Genomic DNA, 22,832 nt, shown 5'->3' with positions numbered 1-22,832 from the left:
CAGAACACGAAGAGGTAAAAGTTCCTGGAAAACCTGTTGCACCATCTATAAAAATAGGCAATGGCCAGAGTTACAGTTTATCTATCATTCTATACTAAGTGGATATGCTGCCCTGTGACAAACCAAAACCACAGCTTACCAGGAGTAAAAAACACCTCCTTAACAAGCTGACAGTACCAGAAACTCCACAGGAGATCACTAGCCAGACGATGGGATGGGCACCACACCCGATCCCATAAGTCACAAGATAGCCCTGGTAGATGAAATGGTTCTTCAAAAGATGGCCAAAAAACCAGCAACAATAGTAACAGTCAAAGATCTGTGTGTTCAACACATACAGGAATGATTCTCAGAAGAGTGCTAGCAAGGATAAAAGGAAACAAGGAAAAGCACTAACCAAGTATCAGCTCTGAGATTAGACAAGCATAAAACACATGCCAAAGAGCAGGTTCCTTTCATAAAAGACAAAGTGAGGAAAGTTACTGATATCCTCAAATTCTGCTTCATTTAGTGGAATCTTCCAATTCTTCCACATAAACACACTGGATCACAGCCAAAAGCCACAACCATATTCAGGTAACTACGGATTATCAAAGGAATTCCCCTCACTAACATCCATAGGCGAGCCAGTCTGCCACTGAACATCATTTCGCAAAAGAGACATACCAATAAAGTAGTCCTGCTGATGATTACAGACCCAACACGGTAGAATCCTGATGTAGGGAGGGGGAGGCAGCAGGGGGCATGGTAGGAGTAATAAGGGATCAGAAAGTGTTGCCAAGATCTATGAGAATCACCAATAAGGGAGCAAACCATCTGTGCAGTGGAAAAGGGGTCCACAGGGCCTGTTTTATCTTTTTCTCTCTTATCCCTATATTAGATACAGGAGGATATTATTATTATTATTACAAGCTAAGCTAAAACTCTAGTCGTAAAAGCAGGATGCTATAAGCCCAAGGGCTCCAACAAGGAAAAATAGATTAATGAGAAAAGGAAATAAAAATATACACAAACTACAAGAGAAGTAATAAACAATTAAAATAATAAAATATTTTAAGAACAGTAAAATATTAAACTATATCTTTCATATATAAAACACAAGACGAAGAGAAATAAGATAATAGTGTGCTAAAGTGTACCCTCAACCAAGAGAACTCTACCACAAGACAGTAGAAGACTATGGTACAGAGGCTATAGCACTACCCAAGATGAGAGAACAATGGTTTGATTTTGGAGTGTCCTTCTCCTTGAAGAGCTGCTCACCATAGTTAAAGTGTCTCTTTTACCCTTACCAAGAGGAAAGTAGCCACTAAACAATTACAGTATATATCAAGATCAGAAAGTCCTTCATCACACCCATTCTGTAAATCACAAAAGTTTCACAAACAGTTGGCACAAAGTTAACATGGACAAAACCGAATGACAATGGCAGGTATTACAATTCCCCCCACAATAACTAACATTAGAATAGGAAGAGATCATACTTCAAGTATTAACTACTTTTACAATGAAGCCAATCTAGGAACTATTTGAAAGGACATCTTCAAAATAACTCTCACAATGCTGAGCTTAGTTAAACATGAGTCACCTGCACAGCAACAGAGAAGAAATCACAAATCTTAAGTAATTTGTATTTTTCCTAACAGTACTTACCTCGAACTACTTTCTTAGGAGTATCTGGGATCTCCTCCCATCCGACCAGAGTTTTGTGTAGTTTACCCTAAACCCATTTTCTATGAGGAGTAACCTCAGGCGGAGTGATACGCGCCGAGGCTAACCCCGGGTCAGAGAGCATGCTTGCTTAGGTCTCGACCTCCAGTAAGTTCTTGGTTGCTAAGGTCTCTAAGAATACCAGGGGACACTCGGGGAAGGCAGGGTGGGCCATTACCCGAAAGTAGTTCGAGGTAAGTACTGTTAGGAAAAATACAAATTACTTAAAATTTGTGATTTGTTCCAACACGAAGTACTTACCTCGAACTACTTTCTTAGGAGACTTATACTTTAGGAGGTGGGCGTGGTCCTAAAACGTTCTTGAGATCGTGCTGAGGAATATCCAGAGACCTAGAAAGTGGCTAGGTCGTGTTGACCCCATAGAAAACGATTGAGAGGAAACTACACAAAAACCCATCTTGTCTAAGAAACTCACCTGTGCACGAAATCCTAGGGGACATGTCTTCCTCTTGTTGAGGTACTCGTCTCTGGCTCAGGGCCCTCACAGAGCCCACTTGAAGTGGAAAAAGGGAAAAAAGGTACAAGGGGGTTTAAGGAACGAACCTGTGTCTCTTGTGCTTGTTACCCGCGGTTATCACTGAGGCTATGCCTTTAAACCGTTTGGAGCGCGGAAACGACGGTACCTATCGAGAACCCGTCCAGGGATCTTCTTGAATAGTCCTTCAAATAGTGAGCCGTGAAGGTAGACTAGTTGGCCCAGGTGCCTGCCCTTGGGATCTGGCCCACTGCCATATTTTTCTCGAAGGCCAACGTAGTACTCAGGCCCCTAATGTCATGGGGCTTGGGTTTCCCTGACAGGGGGATTCCCGCCATACTGTAGGCCCTGATGACGACCTGCCGCAACCAGAAGGAGATGGTATTCTTCGAGACTGGCTTCTTCACGAGGCCTGTGGAAACAAAAAGACTTTTGATCCATGGCCGGAGTCTTGCTGTTCTTTCCAAGTATTTCCTCACTGCCCTGACGGGGCATAGGCGCAAATCCTTCACGTCGTCCGATCGTGGGATTGCCGGAATTGAGAAACCCTCAAACCTGGGGTCCCATACGGCAGGGTTCTGGGTCTTAGCTACGAAGGAAGGGACAAACTTGAACGGGACTTCTCGCCAACCTTTCGAGTGAATCTTGCCTACCAGTTTAGCTGATGCTAACGCCAGCAAGAAAACCGTCTTGAGAGTGAGATCCTTGTCCACGATGTCTTTCAGGGGCTCGAACAGAGGTTTGGATAACATTTTCAGGACCCTTGCCACGTCCCATTGTGGCACCTTCACAGCTTGCGGGGGGCATGATTGCTCAAAGCTCTTAATGAGCATTGAGATATGTCTGGAGTTACCCAGGTCTATGCCCTTCAGGAGAAAGACTTGGCCCAGAGCAGCGCGGACTCCCTTGATGGCTGGAATGGACATGTTGACCACGTCCCTGAGGTAAACTAGGAAGTCCGCTACTTGCGTGATGGAGGCCTTCAGGGGCCTGATGTTCCTAGTGGCGCACCATTTGGTAAAGGTGGCCCACTTAGCCTGGTATACCGCTGTCGATGACCGTCTCAGGTAGCCTGACATCCTCGTTGCTGTACTTGACGAATAGCCTTCCCTCCTCAGGAGATGCTCAATAACCTCTACGCGTGAAGGCGGAGGGACCAAGGATTCTCGTGGAACCTTTGGAAGTGTGGTTGCCGGAGAAGGTCTGGCCTGTCCGGAAGGGGCCAGAGCGGCTGTTGTGTTAGTTCCCTTAGGTCCACGAACCACTCTCTCCGGCCACCAGGGCGCTACCAAAGTCATCCATAGGTTGCTCGTCCTTCTCACCCTGTTGAGGACCTGCCTGAGCATCCTGAAGGGGGGAAAAGCGTACACGTCGAGATTGTCCCAAGGATGTTGGAAGGCGTCCTGGAACAGGAGAACAGAACTCGGGGAGCTGCGTGTTCAGCCTTGTTGCGAAGAGGTCCATCACCGGAGAACCCCATTTCTGAATGACGGACCTGGCTACTTCCGGGTGTAGAGACCATTCGGATCCTACCACTTGCCCAATCCTGCTGAGGCCGTCGGCGAGGACGTTCCTTTTACCTGGGATGAACCTCGCTGATATTCTTATCTGCTCCACTTTGGCCCATTCCAGAAGTGGTCTAAGTTGTCCAGCCTGTCCGCGGAGGGGAAGGCTTTCACTAACCGGGAATCCAGAACCATCCCGAGGTAGGTCGTCCTGGTGGAGGGTATCAGTTGGGACTTCTTTAGGTTGATGGTGATCCCCAGAACGTTGCAGAACTTCAGCAACATCGCGCCTTGCTCCTTCAGTACTTCCTCTGAGGCTGAAAGTAGCAACCAGTCGTCCAGGTAACGAATCAGGCGGATGCCCTGTTCGTGTGCCCAGACTGAGACCGTTGTGAAGACCCTTGTGAAGACTTGGGGGGCAGTGGACAACCCGAAGCAGAGGTCTTGAACTGCAACGTCTGGTTCTCCCATTTCACCCGTAGGTACTTCCTGCTGGAGGGATGAACCGGGATCTGGAAGTAAGCATCCTTGAGATCTACTGACATCACGAAGTCCCCTTCTCTCAAGGACGCCAAGACTGATTTTGGAGTGTCCATTTTGAAGTCGGTCTTGCAGATGAACTTGTTGAGGGCTGAGAGGTCTATGACTGGTCTCCATCCTCCTGTCGCTTCTCCACCAGGAACAGCCTGCTGTAGAACCCCGGACCTGGGTCCTGAACAGGTTCCATTGCCCCTTTTGCCAACATCGCTAAGACCTCTCCCTGCAGAGCTGTCCGTTTCAAGGGATCCTTGGGGGCTAGCCAATCCGCCTGCTGGTCTGGTATCAGAGGTGGAGGGTCCACTAGGAAGGGCAACCTGTACCCTTCTTTCAGAACTGTCACGGTCCACGGGTCTGCTCCGTGTTCTTCCCATGCTTGCCAAAAACATTTGAGGCATCCCCCCACGTGAGGCTTCGGCAGGAGTAGGGGGCCTCCCTTCCTATCTTCTCCTCGAGGAGCGGCCTGAACACCCTCTTCTGGACGCCGCGAAGGACGGCTTGGGTCAAGGCTGATCCCCTACGGGAGGGCTGAGACGACTGGGACCATGTTGTCGCCGAGTTGTCTCTCCTAGGCTGGTTAGGAGCGGGCCGAGGAGGGCGAGGCGTGTCGACGGAGGACCTTCTGAACGTCGGCCTTCTGACCGTGTGGGGCCTGGTCTCGAACGGTTCCTTCAGCCTCCGGACTCTCTCCATCGCTTCCTCCGCTGCCTTCGGGGGAAAGATCGAGTCGTCCCACAGGGTCAGGTTCTTCAGAGATCTGGCCTCTCTGTCCGGCAGCCTCCTAGTTAGCTTGCTTAAAACAGTGTCCCTCCTTCGTAGGACCCAGTTGGCAGACATGGCTAACGACTGGTATGAAAGGAATTTCAGGGCCTTGCCCCCCGAACTGATGAGTTCCTTGAGCAAGGCCTGGGTCTCCGGTACTGTCAGGTCGTAGGACGACTGAATGCCCACCAGTCTAACCAGGAGGAGACGTTGACAAGGTCCTTCGACATCTCCTCCATCATGACCGCCTCCAAAGGAGAGAAGCAGATCGGAGCCGTAGACGCCCTTTCTTCTGAGGCTCCTTGCCCCAACACGGTGAGTGCTGGCTCCAATGCACAGGCGCCCGCTCGCTGTCCCTCTGGGAGGTAGAACCTGCTCTGGGACTTCACGCCCTGGAGCAGCTTGGAGGCGCTCTGGGTCTTGGGTGCCTCGGCGAGGTTGGCCACGATCCTGTCCACGTGGACCCTTCCCAAATTAACGTCCCTCGCCAAAGGGAGGGCCAAAGAGGGGCGCTGCTGGACCGGGGCGTCCACTATTCTGTTGAGGCTGTAACGCCATGCATCTTCGGAGGAGGGTTCCGGTACGTCCAGCCTGTGGTGACTTCTGATGAGGCCTATCACCCTCCGATAGGCCGATACCTCCGCTGCTGACCCCTCACCATGGTCGTCGAGCTCCTCCGATGGGGGAGCTGGTACATGTGACAGGGGTACTCGGACGGAGGACCTCGCACGTGAGGGAGTCCTGGACCGACGCTCTCGCGGGAGTTCCCGACGAAGGACGGGCATCGTCGTTGGAACGGGGGCCTCCATCCTGGGTCTAACATCTCTCCCGGAGGTCCTTGAATCTGCGGGCCTGCTCGTTGAAGGAGGCCGAGGGCTGCGCTCGTGATGAGCTAGGTGGCCCTTGGAGGTCAGGACTCTGCTGCCAGACCGAAGGGGCGACTCTCTCCGCTGGGCGGATGGAGCCGGAACCTTCGCAGTCTTATGCCTGTCAACTGGAACCTGCCATGAGGAGTCCCTCCGTCGGGTGCCGCTGCTGCCGGAGGAGTATCTATCCGGGGAGCTCGTCCTCGGATGCCAACTTGAGGGGCCCGGCGCAGCAGCTAGCTCCAGAAGCCTGTCGCGGTGAACCATCACCCATTCGTTGCTCTTGGGGGATCTTGGGCGCCGACTCTCGTGGCGCGACCTTGAGGGGGAGCGAGAGCGCGAGAACTTCCTGCGGGACTTCCCCCTTCGTCTCCTGAGCTTCTTCAGCGCCTCATCCTCCGAAGAGCAGGAAAACTCCTCCACTGAGGAGACCGACGACTTATAGGCCCTCTTCGAAGGCCTCGCCTCCCGCGGTGGTGTAGGAGGATTCCTACGACGCTCCGTGGAAGACGACGCCTGCAGAAACACCTCTGGGAAGACGGCCGACGGCGCTGGAGGGGGGGGAGCGAGGAGGCTCTCCCGTGGGAGACCAGGTCCCGAAGTCTTCCTCCATCCTCATCGGGGACCTGAAGGGCGTCTTAGGGGGAACCCACGCAGTGGGGTATGACGGCGGGGAAAGTTTCTTCTCAACGTCGCCCTCGGCTGCTGAACCACCTGAAAAGCACGCCCAAGAGGCTGGAGAGAAATTAGCAACATTCTTACCCCACATGGGGTCATCAGAGGAGACGTGACCTGAAGGCACCAGGCCACCATCTCCCGAAAACACTCCCGCCCCTCCTTCAGGCTCCTCACTCGCCTGGAAAGACGCCACAACCCCACTGTCATGAAGGTCAGACTCTTGGGAAAGGGCTGCGGGCCTTTTCCCCGCAACGGACTTACCTCGTCCCCTACTCTGGGTAGGGGAGGTTGGGAGAGAAGCTCGGACTGACGTGGCGCCCATCGAAGTAAGGGAGGAAGGGGCGTTGGTCTTCTTAGGCAACTTCTTCGTCGCCTTCTTCTTTTTGGTGCTATACCGCACCCACTGCAACTCATTCCACGACTCGCACTCTGGACACGTGGCGGAAGGGGAACACACGCTGCCTCTGCATGAGGAACACAAGAAGTGCGGGTCAACTTCGGGTTTCGAGAGGAACGCTCCACACGATTTGCCAGCCATAGGCCCAGGACAACGGCGAGGATGCTCCATGATGAAGGAGAAACACTACGAGACACAAGCGCGCATAGAGAAAGCACAACGAGAAAGCACAATTGAACCATGTGGGTACCGCGTGGGACACAAAGGGTCGGGGACACACAAGTCACACTGGGATTAAGGAGAGCGGCGAGATGATATCGCGACGTGACCAGAGAACTTACTGGAGGTCGAGACCTAAGCAAGCATGCTCTCTGACCCGGGGTTAGCCTCAGGGCGCGTATCATTCCGCCTGAGGTTACCCCTCATAGAAAATGGGTTTAGGGTAAACTACACAAAACTCTGGTCGGATGGGAGGAGATCCCAGATACTCCTAAGAAAGTAGTTCGAGGTAAGTACTTCGTGTTGGAACAAAATGATATTTTAATTATAAAATAAATTTTTGAATATACTTACCCGGTGAATATATAATAGCTGCAACTCTGTTGCTTGACAGACAAAAAACAGTAAAAACTCGCCAGCGATCGCTATACAGGTTGCGGGTGTGCCCACCAGCGCCAACTGTCGGCCAGATACCACTCTCGATGTAAACAAAGACTCAATTTCTTCTCATCCCACTGCGTCTCTATTGGGGAGGAAGGGAGGGTCGTTTAATTTATATATTCACCGGGTAAGTATATTCAAAAATTTATTTTATAACTAAAATATCATTTTTAAATATTTAACTTAGCCGGTGAATATATAATAGCTGATTCACACCCAAGGAGGTGGGTAGAGACCAGTTAAATATGTTTACATCGTACAAGCTAAGAGTTTTTATTTCATTTTGGAAGTTATCAATATAACAAAAACAAAATAAATAGGTACCTGGTAAGGAAGTCGACTTAGACGATTACTCTGCCTTGTAAGTACGTCTTCCTTACGGAGCCTCGCGATCCTCTTAGGATGCTGACAGACCCCTAGGAGCTGAAGTATCAAGGGCTGCAACCCATACAACAGGACCTCATCAAACCCCTAATCTGGGCGCTCTCAAGAAATGACTTTGACCACCCGCCAAATCAACCAGGATGCGCAAGGCTTCTTAGCCTTCCGGACAACCCATAAAAACAACATTAAAAACATTTCAAGAGACAGATTAAAAGGATATGGAATTAGGGAATTGTAGTGGTTGAGCCCTCACCCACTACTGCACTCGCTGCTACGAATGGTCCCAGTGTGTAGCAGTTCTCGTAAAGAGACTGGACATCTTTCAAGTAAAATGACGCGAACACTGACTTGCTTCTCCAATAGCTTGCGTCCATTATACTTTGCAGAGATCTATTTTGCTTAAAGGCCACGGAAGTTGCTACAGCTCTAACTTCGTGCGTCTTAACCTTAAGCAAAGATCGGTCTTCCTCACTCAGATGTGAATGAGCTTCTCGTATTAACAATCTGATAAAGTATGACAAAGCATTCTTTGACATAGGCAAGGATGGTTTCTTAACTGAACACCATAAAGCTTCAGATTGGCCTCGTAAAGGTTTAGTACGATCTAAATAGAACTTAAGAGCTCTAACAGGGCATAAGACTCTTTCTAGTTCATTGCCTACGATCTCCGATAAGCTGGGAATATCGAAAGATTTAGGCCAAGGCCGAGAAGGTAGCTCATTTTTGGCTAGAAAACCAAGTTGCAGCGAACAAGTAGCTTTTTCCGACGAAAATCCGATGTTCTTGCTGAAGGCATGAATCTCACTGACTCTTTTAGCCGAGGCTAAGCATACCAGGAAAAGAGTCTTAAGAGTGAGATCTTTCAGGGAGGCTGACTGTAAAGGCTCAAACCTGTCTGACATGAGGAATCTTAGTACCACGTCTAAATTCCACCCAGGAGTAGCCAAACGACGCTCCTTAGTGGTCTCAAAAGCCTTAAGGAGGTCTTGCAGATCTTTATTGTTGGAAAGATCTAAGCCTCTATGCCGGAAGACCGATGCCAACATGCTTCTGTAGCCCTTGATAGTGGGAGCTGAAAGGGATCGTCCTTTTCTCAGGTATAAGAGAAAATCAGCTATTTGGGCTACAGAGGTACTGGTCGATGATACAGAAACTGACTTGCACCAGTCTCGGAAGACTTCCCACTTCGATTGGTAGACTCTAATGGTAGACGCTCTCCTTGCTCTAGCAATCGCACTGGCTGCCTCCTTCGAAAAGCCTCTAGCTCTCGAGAGTCTTTCGATAGCCTGAAGGCAGTCAAGCGAAGAGCGTGGAGGCTTTGGTGTACCTTCTTTACGTGTGGCTGACGTAGAAGGTCTACTCTTAGAGGAAGACTTCTGGGAACGTCTACTAACCATCGAAGTACCTCGGTGAACCATTCTCTCGCGGGCCAGAGGGGAGCAACTAACGTCAACCTTGTCCCTTCGTGAGAGGCGAACTTCTGCAGTACCTTGTTGACAATCTTGAACGGTGGGAATGCGTAGAGATCCAGATGTGACCAATCTAGGAGGAAGGCATCTATATGTATTGCTGCTGGGTCCGGGACTGGAGAGCAATAGATTGGAAGCCTCTTGGTCAGCGAGGTTGCAAAGAGATCTATGGTTGGTTGACCCCAAGTGGCCCAAAGTCTCTTGCACACATCCTTGTGGAGGGTCCATTCGGTTGGAATTACTTGCCCTTTCCGACTGAGACAATCTGCTATGACGTTCAAGTCGCCCTGGATGAACCTCGTTACTAGGGAGATGTCTCGACCTTTTGACCAGATGAGCAGGTCCCTTGCGATCTCGTACAACGTCAGTGAGTGGGTACCTCCTTGTTTGGAGATGTACGCCAAGGCCGTGGTGTTGTCCGAGTTTACTTCCACCACATTGCCTCGAAGGAGATACTCGAAGCTTTTCAAGGCCAGATGAACTGCCAACAGCTCCTTGCAGTTGATATGCATGCTCCTCTGACTCGAGTTCCACAGACCTGAGCATTCCCGACCGTCCAGCGTCGCGCCCCAGCCCAAGTCCGATGCGTCCGAGAAGTGAACGTGGTTGGGTATCTGAACAGCCAGGGGAAGACCCTCTCTTAGGTTGATATTGTCCTTCCACCAAGTCAGACAAGACTTTATCTTTCCGGAAATCGGGATCGAGACCGCCTCTAGCGTCTTGTCCTTTTTCCAGTGAAAAGCCATATGGAATTGAAGAGGACGGAGGTGTAGTCTTCCTAGTGATACAAATTGCTCCAGGGATGACAGCGTCCCTACCAGACTCATCCACAGCCTGACTGAGCAGCGTTCTTTCTTCAGCATCTTCTGGATGGAGAGCAGGGCTTGATCTATTCTGGGGGCCGACGGAAAAGCCCGAAAAGCTTGACTGTGAATCTCCATCCCTAAATACAGAATAGTTTGGGATGGGACCAGCTGCGACTTTTCCAAATTGACTAGGAGTCCCAATTCCTTGGTCAGATCTAGAGTCCACTTGAGATCCTTCAGACAGCGACGACTGGAAGAGGCTCTGAGAAGCCAGTCGTCCAAATAAAGGGAGGCTCGGATGTCCGATAAGTGGAGGAATTTGGCCACATTCCTCATCAGCCTCGTAAATACGAGAGGAGCTGTGCTTAGGCCAAAGCACAGGGCCCGAAACTGGTAAACCACATCTTCGAAGACGAATCTCAGAAAAGGTTGGGAGTCTGAGTGAATGGGGATGTGGAAGTAGGCGTCCCTTAGGTCTAGCGAGACCATCCAGTCTTCCTTTCTGACCGCTGCTAAGACTGACTTTGTGGTCTCCATGGAAAACTTCGTCTTTGTGACAAAGACATTCAGAGCACTGACGTCTAGCACCGGTCTCCAACCTCCTGTCTTCTTTGATACTAGGAAGAGACGGTTGTAAAACCCCGGTGATTGAAGGTCCGAGACTTTGACCACCGCTCCCTTCTCTAGCAAAAGAGACACTTCCAGTTTCAGGGCTTGTCTCTTTTCTTCCTCTCTGTACCTGGGAGAGAGATCGATGGGGGACGTCGCTAGAGGGGTTTTGCGTACAAAAGGGATTTTGTACCCCTCTCTGAGTAACTTCACAGATTGTTGATCTGCGCCTGTCTTCTCCCAGGCTTGCCAGAAGTTCTTGAGTCTGGCTCCTACTGCTGTCTGAAGTTGCGGGCAGTCAGACTCTGCCCTTAGAGGACTTGGATCCTTTCCTCTTCCCTCGCTTCCCTTCGGCACGAGCACCTCCTCTGCTGGAGGCTCTGCCACGAAAGGGCGGAATAAAGCGAGACGCTGGAGTGTCTATCCTCGGTCTAGCAGACAATGTAGGCAAAGGGGGAGCTTTGCGAGCCGAGGACGCAACTAGATCGTGGGTGTCCTTCTGAACTAAAGATAAGGCAATTTCCTTTACCAAGACTTCAGGAAACAGGCACTTGGAAAGGGGAGCAAAGAGTAGCTCAGATCTTTGGCATGGCGTCACTCCAGCAGACAGGAAAGAACATAAGAGACTCTCGCTTCTTCAGGACTCCGGACGTGAATGAGGCGGCTAACTCGTTGGACCCATCACGGACGGCCTTGTCCATGCAGGACATAATGAGCAAGGAAACATCCTTATCTGCAGAAGAGATTTTCCTGCTCAGGGCTCCTAAGCACCAGTCTAGGAAGTTAAAGACTTCGAAAGCCCTAAAAATACCTTTAAGAAGGTGGTCCAGGTCCGATGGTGACCAACAAATCTTCGAGCGTCTCATGGCAAGGCGGCGGGGAGAGTCTACAAGACTTGAGAAGTCGCCCTGGGCAGAGGCAGGAACTCCCAAGCCGAGAACTTCTCCCGTGGCATACCAGACGCTCGATCTAGACGAGAGTTTAGATGGGGGAAAGGCAAATGCTGTCTTTCCTAAACTCTTCTTAGTCTCTAACCAATCTCCCAACAGCCGCAAAGCTCTCTTGGATGAGCGAGAGAGAACGAGTTTAGTAAAGGCAGGTCCGGTAGCAGGCACGCCTAATACAAACTCTGACGGCGGCGAACGAGGAGCCACAGAAACAAAGTGGTCAGGGAACAACTCCTTAAATACAGCCATGACTTTTCTAAAGTCCAATGATGGTTGAGTTGCCTTAGGCTCGTCAAGTTCTGAAGGTTGATCCTCTTGTGGTTCAGCAACGTCCTCATCTGATAGTTCCTCATCCGAAAACTGATGAGGAAACGGCAAAGGAGTGGGCAACGTTTGGCTCGCTGAGTCCGGTCGCACTGGTGCATGCGTGACGGAGCCGGACGCAGCGTCATGGAACTGCTGCACAGTCTGTGAACTGTCAACAACCATGGGTGCGCGAGGACGCACAGCGTCCACCCGAGACTGTTTAGACCGTCTGGGTTGTGCAGTCAACACCATACCGGGTTGCGGAGGTTGACGCACCGCGTCAAAACAAGTCACCTCTGATGGTTGCTGAACGTCCTGAACGTCAACAACCACCTCCGTGCGTCGCCTAACGTCAACGTGCGGCTGGCAACCCACACTGGGTCGCATCGGTGGAGGTACAACCCCAACTGGTAGACGCGAGAAAGTTACCTCAGCGTCAACAGGACGCACAACAGACCGCTTGGATGGTTGTTGGCCAGAAGGTTCAGCAGCAACCTTCTCCGCATTGAAGTCCTCCTTCAAGGACGCAAGCTTGGACTGCATGTCCTGCAGCAACACCCATTTAGGGTCTACGGCAGCAGGTGCGGCAACAGACGGGGTGAGCGACTGAGGCGGCACCGCTTTGCCTCTCTTAGGCGGCGAGCAGTCATCAGATGACGGCAACGAGTCCGAACTGACCCAGTGGCTACAACCGGGACGTTGGACTTGTCCTGAAGGGACTGACTTACGTTTCAAAGGTCGTGAGACCTTGGTCCCAGGTTTCTTACGAGAAACACCTTCGGACGACGAGGTAAAAACGGGCTCTCTCGTCTTACGTTGGTAGGGGCGATCTTGGGGAGATACGCCTGATACCATAGAGGGAACGTCTGTTCGCTGATCAAGGCCTCTCGAACCCATGAGTCGTACGACATTGCTTCTCCCCTGGGCTTGGGAGCTTGCAAGAGGTCCCGGACTAGGAGGACGACAGGCACGAACAGACAAACCCTCAAGCGCAACACTGTTCACAACACTTTGAGAAACACTAGGCACTTTAACACTTCCCGCGGCACTTTGGCACTTTAGTTCCTTTACGTCCGCCATGAGTTGATTGCGGTCACTTGCAAGGGCCTCAACTCTCTCCCCCAAGGCATGGATAGCACGCATCATGTCTGCCATCGATGGTTCCTGAGTGCTAGGAGGGGGGTTAGGAACAACCACTACAGGGGAAGGATTAGGTTCAGGGGCATGTGGAGGAAAAATCTACCGACCTAGAAGAGCTTCTCCTTACCCTATCTCTCTCTAGTCTGCGTGTATACTTCGCAAATTCGATAAAATCGAATTCCGAAAGGCCCACGCATTCCTCACACCGATCTTCCAATTGACAGGTTTTACCCCGACAATTGGAACAAACAGTGTGAGGGTCGAGAGAAGCCTTTGGAAGACGCCTATGACAGTCCCTAGCATTACATTTTCTGAACTTGGGAACTTGTGAAAGGTCAGCCATTTTGAATTGGTCAAGGGAAAATTCCAAAAAACGATCTAAGTCATCAACAATTAATCCGATCCAAAAAAGAGTTCAAGGATTTATTTGAAGAAAAACACCTGTACTGCGAAAGCTCAAACCAAATTAAAGTACTTCCCCAAATATGATGGGAAAAACTCCAGGTTTCAACAGCGAGTAAAGTACGTCTTGTCGACACGTCGACAGAGAAGAAATTGAGTCTTTGTTTACATCGAGAGTGGTATCTGGCCGACAGTTGGCGCTGGTGGGCACACCCGCAACCTGTATAGCGATCGCTGGCGAGTTTTTACTGTTTTTTGTCTGTCGAGCAACAGAGTTGCAGCTATTATATATTCACCGGCTAAGTTAAATATTTAAAACTAAGATTTAAAACAGAAAGCTTGAGAACTTCAGGCAAGGGGGAGAAACAAAAGCCAGGGGCTAGACCAAATCCAAAAACATGTTTTTTTTTTTTTATAATTTTTTTGTCATAAGGTAGCGCCTGAAAGCGTAAGAATGTTGGGGAATATTCAGTGAAATAATAACTGTTGTCCCTTCTACCTAGTCAACAAGATGTCTGAGATAACTTTCATTAAAATATTAGAAAAAAAAATTAGTAATAATATAATAATAAATAAGGATGGAAATGGACAAGATTTTGCATTAAAAATTAGATGAACACTAAAATATAATGTTTAAAATTACACTATAAGAAAGGTTGTCATATTAAAGGAGTAAGGTTATGAGATGTACGAGAAGGGAAGGTGGTGCAAGGTTGAATGTCATGTTGAATGGAGAGTTACTTGAGGAGGTGGATCAGTTTAAATACTTGGGGTCTGTTGTTGCAGCAAATGGTGGAGTGGAAGCAGATGTACGTCAGAGAGTGAATGAAGGATGCAAAGTGTTGGGGGCAGTTAAGGGAGTCGTAAAAAATAGAGGGTTGGGCATGAATGTAAACAGAGCTCTGTATGAGAAAATGATTGTACTAACTGTGATGTATGGATCGGAGTTGTGGGGAATGAAAGTGACGGAGAGACAGAAATTGAATGTGTTTGAGATGAAATGTCTAAGGAGTATGGCTGGTGTATCTCAAGTAGATAGGGTTAGGAATGAAGTAGTTAGGGTGAGAACGGGTGTAAGAAATGAGTTAGCAGCTAGAGTGGATATGAATGTGTTGAGGTGGTTTGGCCATGTTGAGAGAATGGAAAATGGCTGTCTGCTAAAGAAGGTGATGAATGCAAGAGTTGATGGGAGAAGTACAAGAGGAAGGCCAAGGTTTGGGTGGATGGATGGAGTGAAGGAAGCTCTGGGTGATAGGAAGATAGATGTGAGAGAGGCAAGAGAGCGTGCTAGAAATAGGAATGAATGGAGAGCGATTGTGACGCAGTTCCGGTAGGCCCTGCTGGTTCCTCCTGTGCCTTGGATGACAGCGGAGGTAGGAGCAGTAGGGGATTCAGCGTTATGAAGCTTCATCTGTGATGGATAACGGGGGAGGGTGGGGTGTGGCACCCCTAGCAGTACCAGCCTAACTCGGTTGAGTCCTTTGTCAGGCTAGGAAGAACGTAGAGAGGAGAGGTCCCCTTTTCTGTTTCATTTGTTTGATGTCGGCTACCCCCCAAAATTGGGGGAAGTGCCTTGGTATATGTATGTATAATAAAATTTTTAAACGACAACTTGTAATTGTTGTAATGAACACCTTGTGTTCCCAAGTTTAATAAGTAAAAACATATGCAACAATAGCAAAAGGAAACAAATCTGCCACTTCTTTGCCTTTAAAGAGATGTTAGATAGGAAGAAAAAACATTGCACAGTTAAAAAGCATTGACTCACCAATTTCCTGATTCTCCCCCTCATCTTGCAAACGAGCTACTTGCTGTGGTGAAAGCGTCCACTGATAAAGTGGATCATGTCGTAATACCTCCACAACAGTAACCAAAACTTCTGCTGAGCTTCTAAGGACACGTAAGGTTGCTTCACAGCTCTGACGTAGTGGACCTTCAACCCCTAACACACCAAGCCCATCGAGGACATCCTGAAATACATTTATACTATAAACAAATTAATACTACAACTCTGCTTTTACAGTTCTACTTCAGCTCTTGGTAAACCAATTAAGCTGCAACCATAGTTGGCCAAAACAAATGATAAAAGTCTCAGGACCTCACTTGGGGCTGCCCTGTATATAAATATTACTAAGAACTTCTTTTACTTCATATTCTTAACAAAATGTTTGTGAATGTAAAAAATATACTCGATGATTTATGAGTATACAAGTGAATTTCAAAAAGCTTAGAAGCCAAATTTTCAACAATAGCAGAAAAATAAGAGTTTTGACCAAGGAAAAACTACTTTTGTGGAGATGCTGGGGGGGTCCCTAACAACTTTCTTGTAAAGGCTAGAATGTGGAATCCAATACAATATGATATACCTAAGAAATAGTATCTTCCCTGCCCTAGGGCTAGTGTATCAGTAAGCAAGACACAGACTCTGTGGTTGGTAATTATTTGATCCAAAATATCACAAGCATAGACACAAATGTAAGCCCCGATAGTTAAGGACAGAAAAATACAGCCAAATTGTGGCCAGTTCGGCTACCTTGGGATACTATCAACTTTAAAATTATGGTAGTGTATTTCTGAAATTCATAAGAATTTTGTTTCTGTATCTTCAAAAATTCATAAGATGCATGCTAGTTATCATATATTTCATTGAGGCAACCAAGTTAAATATAAGAAATGCTTATACTGCAAGTTTTTTTCAAAAGTACACAATTAGATGAGTTTAATATACAGTACATTTAAGGGGTCATTAATAGATGCATCTATTGGATGAATTTAATAAAAGTTTTAGATGTTACTTTTCACTCCATACATCTGTCCTTACCTGTGTTAGTCTGAAGGGAACGGTTTCCGGAGTGGGGAGAATCTTTCCAAAGTCAAAAGCTATCCCTAAGTCAATATGGATAAGTTCAGCAGTGGATTTATCAAGCAGGATATTTTCAACATGTCGGTCGCCAAGGCCTAAAATATATCCAACCATAGAATTTGTTGCAACAGAGCGAGTATAAGCTAAACGGCGCTTATACCATTCATGTGGTGAGGGGTAATTTTCAAAGAAGAAATTCCTGAAGACTGCATGGAAATTATCTAAAATGTCCTGGAATAGAAAAATATATATAAAATTAACAGTACAAAGGAACACAAATACACACAAACATACATATACTGTATATACTTTATGTTCTCACTGGGCTATTTATCCCTCTTGAAGCCCTTGGACTTATAAAATCCTGCTTTTCCAAATAGGATTGTAGCTTAGCTAGTAATAATATAATTGTATAAGCAAGTAAAATGACAAATTTATAGATAATTTGTATTTTTCCAAACTATACAAACCTTAGCTATTTAATAGGGGTATTACTTTCGGCGTAGCTGAAATGACGAGCCATTAATTTTTAACGAGGGTTTACTACCCACACTGCTAGTTAGCGGGGGTAGGGGAGGGTAAGCGCAACCCCCTTCCCCTCTCACACACCTGTGCTTGAGCTCACTTTGCTTGGAGGTAGGACTTCAAGGGGGATAGGGCTGGCGGGCAAGTTTGGTTAAATAGCTAAGGTTTGTATAGTTAGGAAAAATACAAATTATCTACGAATTTGTCACTTGTTCCGTAACTGGAATACAAACCACGCTATTTAATAGGGGTGACTCACCCATTAGGAAGGGTGGACATCCCAGCCAGTCTGGCTTTTGGCTTTGCCCGGGGGCTCGTTATTTGAGTATGTAAGCACCCAAGAAATAAGGAGTCCCTGCACCTCGCTAGAACCTTGCTAAGCAAGGACTGCGGCCTACGCAAGTTGTGTGTGAAGGTATGAAGAAGTGTGACTCGTCCAAGGAAGTTGTTCTGAAGTTCTTCAGATGGAAACTTGTATACTAGGACTTTTCCAATACCACCTCGTCAGGGTATGGGGACGTAACAGTATTAATCTTAATGCTAGGAACACAAGGGAGCATGGTTTACCTGCAGTGGTTTGATATCAGCTATGCAGAGAACCCAGGATGCTGCTTTCCCCAAGAGAGGGGATGATGAAGAAAAGAATAAGGGCCAGTCAAACCTTTTCATTCATGCAGACTAAAACTGGGTAACAATGCCCTCAACCTTCTGCTACTTGTCCAATAAGGAGCTTCAGGTTTTAAACCAACTGTTGTGCAGCCACCACAGGGCCGACAGCGAACGTATTGAGTCTCCTGTGGGTCACGTCTTGCAGGTAATGGGATGTGAATGTTGTTTGACGTTTCCACACCCCAGCTTGAAGAACCTGCGTCACTGAAAAATGATATTTTGATTATAAAATAAATTTTTGAATATACTTACCCGGTGAATATATAATAGCTGACGTCTCCGACGGCTCGACAGATTCCAAAAACTCGCGAGCGATCGCCATGAAGGTTGCGGGTGTGCCAACCAGCGCCGACTATCGGCCAGATACCGCATATACATGTAAACAGCCTCAGTTCTTCTCATTCCGCTGGGTCTCTATCGGGGAGGAAGGGAGGGCCTATAATTTATATATTCACCGGGTAAGTATATTCAAAAATTTATTTTATAATCAAAATATCATTTTTAAATATTAAACTTAGCCGGTGAATATATAATAGCTGAATCACACCCATGGTGGTGGGTAGAGACCAGTATTAATACAATATAGGCATATATGCTTAGAGTTTTTGACAGTTATATCATAACAAAACCCAAATAAATATAGGTACCTGGTAAGGAAGCTGACTCTGACGATTACTCTGCCTTGTTAGTCCGCTTTCCTCACGAAGCCCAGCCATCCTCTTAGGATGCTGAAAGACTCCCAGGAGCTGAAGTATCCAGGGCGACAACCCATACAACAGGACCTCATCAAAACCCTTAATCTGGGCGCTCTCAAGAAATGACATTTGACCACCCGCCAAATCAAAAAGGATGCGAAAGGCTTCTTAGCCTTCCGTACAACCCAATTAAAAACATTTCAAGAGAAGATTTAAAGGATATTGGAATTAAGGGAATGTAGTGGTAGAACCCTCACCCACTACTGCACTCGCTGCAACGAATGGACCCAGTGTGTAGCAGTCCTCATAAAGAGTCTGGACGTCTTTTAAGTAAAATGAAGCGAACACCGACTTGCTCCTCCAAAAGGTCGCGTCCATAATACTTCGTAGAGATCTGTTTTGCTTAAAGGCCACGGAAGTTGCTATAGCTCTTACTTCGTGCGTCTTGACCTTAAGCAAGCAACAATCTTTTTCACTCAAATGAGAATGAGCCTCTCGGATTAAAAATCTAATAAAATACGATAAAGCATTTTTAGACATAGGCAATGATGGCTTCTTAACTGAGCACCACAAGGCCTCAGATCCACCTCGTAAGGATTTTGTACGAGCTAAATAAAACTTAAGAGCTCTGACTGGACACAGTGCTCTTTCAAGCTCGTTGCCTACGATCTCTGACAGGCAAGGTATATTAAACGACTTAGGCCAAGGACGAGAAGGCAGTTCATTTTTGGCCAAGAAAACAAGCTGAAGTGAACATGTGGCTTTATCTGTAGAAAAGCCGATGTTCCTACTGAAGGCATGGATCTCACTGACCCTTTTAGCCGAAGCCAAGCACACTAAGAAAAGCGTCTTGAGGGTGAGATCCTTCAGGGAGGCTGAATGTAATGGCTCAAACCTGTCGGACATTAGGAACCTTAGGACCACATCTAAGTTCCATCCAGGAGTTGCCATACGACGCTCCTTAGAGGTCTCGAAGGACTTAAGGAGATCTTGGAGATCTTTATTATTGGACAGATCTAAGCCTCTATGTCTGAACACAGACGCCAACATGCTCCTGTAGCCCTTAATAGTGGGCGCTGAGAGGGAGCGAACATTTCTCAGATGTAGGAGAAAGTCTGCAATTTGGGCTACAGAGGTACTGGAAGAGAAAATGGATGATGACTTGCACCAGTCTCTAAAGACTTCCCACTTCGACTGGTAGACCTTGATGGTAGATGCTCTCCTAGCTCTCGCAATCGCTCTGGCTGCCTCCTTCGAAAATCCTCGAGCTCTTGAGAGTCTTTCGATAGTCTGAAGGCAGTCAGACGAAGCGCGGGGAGGCTTTGATGAAGACTCCTTACGTGGGGCTGCCGTAAGAGATCCATCCTTAAAGGTAGACTCCTTGGAACGTCTACCAGCCATTGAAGTGCCTCTGTGAACCACTCTCTCGCGGGCCAGAGTGGAGCAACCAATGTCAACCTGGTCCCTTCGTGAGAGGTGAACTTCTGCAGCACCTTGTCTAGGATCTTGAAAGGTGGAAAGGCATAAACGTCCAGGTGAGACCAGTCCAGCAGGAAAGCGTCTATGTGGGCTGCCTCTGGATCTGGAACTGGAAAGCAGTAAGTCGAGAGCCTCTTTGTCAGAGAGAGTCGCAAAAAGATCTATGGTGGGTTGACCCCATGTCATCCATAGCTTCTCGCACACAGTCTTATGCAACGTCCACTCCATGGAGATGACTTGTCCTCTTCTGCTGAGGCCGTCCGCCAAGACATTCATTTTCCTTGCACAAATCTCGCCAAAGGAGAGATGTTACATGCCTGAAATGGAGTTCCTTCTGATCCGTGGATCAAAGACCCGAGCCTTCCAGACTGTCCAGTGGAGCTCCCTAACCCAAATCCGATGCATCTGAATACAACACATGGTTTGGGTTCTTGATCGCAAGAGTAAGACCTTCTCGAAGTCTGATGTTGCTGTCCCACCAAGTCAGACATGTCTAGACTGAGTTGGAGATTGGGAAAGAGATACTCACTAAGCCCTTCTCTTTGTACCAATGGTTTAGGTGAAATTGGAAAGGGCATAGGTTGAGTCTCCCCAGAGAGATAAACTACTCCAGCGATGAAAGAGTTCCCACGAGGCTAGTTCAAACTCTTACAGAGCAACTGTTTTTCTCTTGCAAGTGAAGGACTTTTAACAGAGCTTGTTCCATTCTTGCAGGAGACGAAAAGGCCCGAAAAATCAGACACTGTATCTCCATTCCCAAATAAAGCATAGTCTGGGATGGGGTACTGTAAGTTACGACTTCTCTACGTTCACTATGAGACCTAGCTCCTTGGTTAGGTCTAATGTCCATTAGAGGCTCTCCAGACAGCGATATAATGACGACGCCCTGATTAGCCAGTCGTCAAAATAAAGGGAGGCTCTGAATCCTCAAAAAATGTAGAAAGCTTGCTACATTTTGCAAGGGCCTTGTAAAAACAAGAGGAGCAGGAATGAGGTCGGAGTACAGTGCTCGACATTGGTACATTACTTTCCCGTCCACATACCTCATATGTAGTTGAAAGTTTGGATGAATCGGGATGTGGAAGTATGCATCCTGAAGGTCGAGAGAGACCATCCAGTCGCCTTCCCTTAATGCTGCCAAGACAGATTTGTTAGTCTTCATCGTGAAGTTTGTCTTGACAATGAACACATTGAGCGCACTTACATCTTAAGTACTCCTGCAGTGAACGTGGCTGCCAAATCATTGGAGCCATCCCTGATAGCCTTGTTCCTGCAGAGAACGTGGCTGTCAGATCATTGGAGCCATCCCTGATAGCCTTGTTCATGCATGACATAATTGTACAGCAAAACTTCAAACGCTCGAAAAACTCCTAACAGGAGATGGTCTAGCTCTGAAGCCGACCATAAAATCTTGGAGCGTCTCATGGCCAGGCGACGGGGAGAGTCTATGAGGCTTGAGAAGTCTCCCTGGGCAGAGGCAGGAACTCCCAAGCCGAGAACTTCTCCCGTGTCATACCAGACGCTCGCTCTACAAGCCAGTTTAAAAGGAGGGAAAGCAAAGGCTGTCTCCCCCAAACTCCTCCTGGTGATCAACCAGTCGCCTAGCAAACGTAAAGCTCTCTTAGAAGAGCGAGAGAGCACTAGCTTAGAAAACAACGGCTTCGAAGTAGCTAGGCCTAGTGTAACTCTGACGAAGGCGAACGAGGAGCAGCAGTTACAAAATGGCCCGGACAAAGATCCTTAAAAATCAGCATGATTTTTTTAAAGTCCATAGAGGGCTGAGCCGCTTTAGGCTCCTCTCCGTCTGACAAAGTCCCCAAAGGAATATCAGGAGGAGGGGGATCAGCAACTTCCTCATCTGAAGGAACCTCGTCCGACAATTGCCGAGTCTCATGAAAATGAGAGACCTGCCGCGGTGGCAATGCTTGACAAGCAAAGTCCACACGCAAAGGAGCAGCAGTAGCAGTCAAGGAAGCGACGTCATGTCGCTGCTGAAAGGACTGACCAGCAACAACAACAGGAGTTGATGGACGCTCGACGTCAAGTCGAGACTGCCTTGACTGCCTAGACTGAGCAGTCAAAACAACCCTTGACTGCGGTGCTTGACGCTCAACGTCAAAACAAGGCAACTGAGCTGGTTGGCGAACGTCCTAAACGTCAACACGAGACTGCGGCAGCGGCTGAACGTCAACACGAGGCTGCGGCAGCGGCTGAAAGTCAACACGGGACTGCAGCGAGTGAGGATCCAAGTCACGTGACTGACGTGACAAACTACCGACATCACGTTTCATAACGTCAAAAGGACGAGTAAATGCTCGTTTGGGCGGCTGACGGCCAGTCTCGTTTAGCGTAACGGCGACTCGAAAGCGAAGGTTCATCGTGAACCTGCTCAACGTCATACTTCTCCATAAGGGAGGCAAGCTTAGTCTGCATGTCCTGCAGGACAACCCATTTAGGATCAACGGGAGTCGGAACGGGCCGAGACGACAGTAACGTCTGTGTTGGCAAAACATTGCCTTTACCGCGACCCTCGGACCCCGTGTTACGCTTGCGTTTAATAGGCGAACCGTCTTACGACGACTGCAAAGGGTCAGAGCTGTCCCCATGGCTACAGCCAGGACGCTGGACCTGTCCTGAAGGGACTGACTTCCGCTTTAAGGGTCTAGAAACTTTGCTCCAAGGTTTCTTTTGCGAGAAGCCTTCGGATGACGAGGAGAAAACAGCCTCGCTCGTCTTATGGTAGGGACGATCTTGACGAGACACGCCCGATACCACAGAGGGAACGTTTGTTCGTTGGTTAAAGCCTCTCGTCCCCTTAAGTCCTACGACATTACTTCTCCCTGGTGCAGGGGAGCCTGAAAGAGGTCTCGGACTAGGTGAACGACAAGCACGAACAGACGAACCCTCGGTCGCAACACTAAAAACAC

At 48.2% G+C, this 22,832-nt stretch overlaps 1 protein-coding gene across 1 annotated transcript in view; it reads right to left on the bottom strand.

Annotated features, from left to right (window-relative positions):
- Window positions 1-22,832, bottom strand: part of tefu (Serine/threonine-protein kinase tefu) — a 912,746-nt gene that overhangs the window by 31,007 nt on the left and 858,907 nt on the right. The window contains exons 55-56 of the mRNA XM_068385552.1: window positions 16,496-16,768; window positions 15,443-15,644 (exon numbers count right to left, since the gene is read on the bottom strand). Of these exons, the coding sequence (XP_068241653.1) occupies window positions 15,443-15,644; window positions 16,496-16,768 (475 nt within the window). The remainder of the gene's footprint in view (window positions 1-15,442; window positions 15,645-16,495; window positions 16,769-22,832) is intronic.

This window comes from Palaemon carinicauda, chromosome 13 (assembly GCF_036898095.1).
Source record: "Palaemon carinicauda isolate YSFRI2023 chromosome 13, ASM3689809v2, whole genome shotgun sequence".
In the NCBI taxonomy this organism is placed as follows: Eukaryota; Metazoa; Arthropoda; class Malacostraca; order Decapoda; family Palaemonidae; genus Palaemon; species Palaemon carinicauda.
Note: the sequence above shows the minus strand (reverse complement) of the source record. Positions and strands in the feature narration are given on the sequence as shown.